The sequence below is a fragment of the Leuciscus leuciscus genome (assembly GCF_965113295.1).
Source record: "Leuciscus leuciscus genome assembly, chromosome: 16".
In the NCBI taxonomy this organism is placed as follows: Eukaryota; Metazoa; Chordata; class Actinopteri; order Cypriniformes; family Leuciscidae; genus Leuciscus; species Leuciscus leuciscus.
In genome coordinates, this window is record NC_138740.1 from 23,991 (window position 1) to 27,206 (window position 3,216).

A 3,216-nucleotide genomic window follows, 5' to 3' on the forward strand; every position below is an offset into this window, starting at 1 on the left:
TCAGGCCGTCTGCATGCAGGGTCAAAGGCCACAACACCACTTGTGATTTGCAATAGAAGAAAACATTACATTGAGTTTGTGAATAAACAATGCATTCATTTTGAAATTGTTTTCTGTAAATACACTGGTTTCTGTTGCAATGTTAAGGGCCTACGGAGCATGAGAACTGGACTCAGAGGCTCAAATCAGGAGGGAGGGAGGGGGGGGGGGGGGGGCTCACTTTTGTATACACTAAAAAGTAATTTGGTTGTATACACTAATGCATGACATCTCAAATTAAAATATTTATAGAGAACAAGCAGAGAAATTGAGATGGGTAACAGATTTATTTGAAAAATAAAAAAGTGACAAACATTTTACAAAATAACATCTTAAAAAGAAACAATGTAAACATTAAAGAACTATAAAATAAAAACTATAACAGAACTATAAAATTGAGACAAAACAACTGGCAACGAAATCAAGCTCTGTGGACTGAGGGGAAAGGGGAGACAAAAAAACCCCGGCAGGCAGCCATCTTCGGCACAAGATCCACATACAAATTCATCCAGTCCTCGGAACCAAGCTTCGCCTGTGTCGAAAAGTGACAGGACAGATTTTTTAGGTGCAAGTCCTGGCCTACTCATCAAGCCATTCTAGGTTTAAGCCCTCGCCACGGAATGAGGTCCTCCGAACACCATAATCGAATTTGAGCTGGGTGTCGACAGGTATGTCAGAGAGCGCTTTGAACAAAATTACATCCGTTTTCACTCCACTCAGCTTAACGGAGCAGTAAAACGGCTTTAAGTTTGGCATCTTTGCAGAATGATTTATGAGTCGGCCAAACGTGTCCGAGTTGGGATGGCATGTGCAGGGAAAGGTCTGCGCGTCGACACATAGGTCTCTTTGGCCCGCCTTAAAAAAAAACAAGTAGCCAGCCTGGTCACCGAGGTCCCGCATCATCTCCTTCCCAACTGATGCTGGAATCACCTTCCCGTGATAGTCACAAACTATTTCCCCTTTAAGAAAGGGCCGTGTTGCAACCACTCCTACAATAGAACAAAACATTACATTTTGAGTTGGTTGAATAAACATTGCATTCATTTGAAAAATGTGTTCTGTAAAAAAAAAAAAAAAACCTCTACTGCCTATGCTAATAATTCCTTGCAGTATACGTTGCATGGCCCACGTTTCATTTATAGAACAAACTAATGCCACAGTTTTACCCTTACCACGACCTTGCTTGGCACCGAAGTCCTTAATAGCCAGCCCCGTCCAGGTCTGCTCAGACAGGCACTTCATTATGGCCTCATCCGACTCTATGGCGAGGTTGGAAGGAGATGGTTTCCACAACCGTTGAATCTCCTCTGGCTTCGGGTAGTTGGACTTCCACCCCTCCTGCCTAATCAGCCTCGACAACTTTCCGGTCGAAGGCTTATGGACTTTGAAGTGTTCTGAAAGACAAAATGAAACCACTTTACTCAAAAGAAGTCAAAAGTGATCGGTGTGAGTCGGACATTGCTGCGTTTTGATAGAGATAGTGTGTGGTAGGAAAAGGTGTTTGGGTTTGGAGTTTGTATTAAAAAAAAACAAACAAAGGTTTAGTTTTGACCAGGAGATCAAACCCTTGGCTAATTGTGTGATGTGGGTGTGTTGCTGTGTTAAGGGGTTTAGAAAAAAAAAAATGCCTTAAGCATTGGTAAAAACTTGGCGGCTGTTTACAAAAAAATTTAAAAAATTAAAAAAAAAAACACCCACAGCAACCTGCAGCGTCTGCATGTTAAAATGCGGGACAATGCTGTATTGGTGGATTCGGAGACTTACCCAGAAGATATTCCCGCCTCTGGGCGTACTGCGAGACCCGCCACTTATCATAGAAGGTGCGGTCTTCAGGAAACCCATACTTCACACGCTGTTTTTTCGATGGAGGCTGCCCATCCAGTGAAATGGGAAAACTGGTCACAAATGCAGAGAAGTCTTTGCGGGCAGTTGGCAGACTCGAACTGCCTCCGGCTGTAGCCAATTCAGCAAATGACTGGTGGTCGTCGTCCGAAGAATTGCTTTGTAGGCGAGGAACAAAAAGGTTTGTTACTTGGGCAAAATTATGGCTACTCGGATGTAAAGATTGTTTGTGACATGTTAGGTCCTTGCTGCGTGAAGAGACTTACACGCACAAAGAGTCCAGCAGCACAGCTGCGTCAACAGCGTCCTGTGGTCCGACATCACGAGCGCCACGGTCCAGGTAAAACTGCACCGCCTGCCGTTGGGGCTCCGTTAGCTTCTGCGCAGCAATGCCAACCGCCCTGCGCACATCCTGGCTAGTAAAGTGGGGAAGTTTGTGCCTGCAGAAACAAAATGGAACACAAAGGGTTGCCTGTGAAATGACTGTGACTGACAAAATGTAGTTAACGGTGTGCACTCACACACGCATATGTGCAGGTACATACAGATCGTGTAGGCATTTGAGGTCTCGTGATACGCTGGAGACCGCCTCACCGGAGGACACAAGAAAGAAGGCATTGCATGGTTTCTCGTGACAGATGTTCCCTGGCCTTATCTTGCTGAAGTAGACCTGCAAACACTATGGGAAACAAAAACAAAAAAGGGAAAAAATGTCTGTGCGAACAAAAGATTATTAAATGGTATAAACAATGGTAGCAAGTCATCGGCTGTTTATGTCATACTAAAACTCACAGCTTCCTCCCATTGGGTCAGGGCAAGCAGCGTGTTGGTATCCGTGCCCCTCCCTACGCCGATCACCACCCTGCCACTATGCTCAAACCGATCAAGCCAATCTGAATCCTGGATAACGAAAGAGCGGTCACTAATGCATACGTAAACACTGCATCATATCATGAGCGTAAAGTCTTTAAAGTAGACATGGACTTGCTGTCAAGGACTCCACAGCAATCGGGCGCAGCATGTGGGCAAAAACCAGTGTAGCTTCGCAGTAGTACCTATACATGGTACTTTCTCTGTGCCCGAGTTTTCTGCCCATCTCCAGATCTTGACACATCCTGTTTATTTCCGGCTTCGCCACTCTTAAAATAGTTTGACAATCTTTGAGTGCAGCAATCCCAAAGAGGAAGAACCTGTTTGGACAAAACAAAAAACAAGACAGGTGTAAGGGATCTGCTGGAGGCAAGTATAGATGAGAACTCAAATGCATTTAGAAACATATCAAGATCAAAGGTCGTTGAGTGCGGACAGGCAGGAACTCACCCATTGATCGCTAGA

General features: G+C 44.7%; 1 protein-coding gene across 1 annotated transcript; it reads right to left on the reverse strand.

Moving 5' to 3' along the window:
• Positions 1–307: 307 nt before the first annotated feature.
• On the reverse strand, positions 308–2,995 carry LOC309477569 (uncharacterized protein; the record flags this gene model as incomplete). The annotated part of the gene is made up of 7 exons (XM_082140843.1): positions 308–1,028; positions 1,212–1,433; positions 1,804–2,039; positions 2,148–2,321; positions 2,427–2,560; positions 2,674–2,781; positions 2,870–2,995. 7 exons carry the CDS (start codon positions 2,993–2,995, stop codon positions 619–621), a joined length of 1,410 nt encoding a protein of 469 aa, XP_081996969.1. The 3' UTR covers positions 308–618.
• Positions 2,996–3,216: the final 221 nt, after the last annotated feature.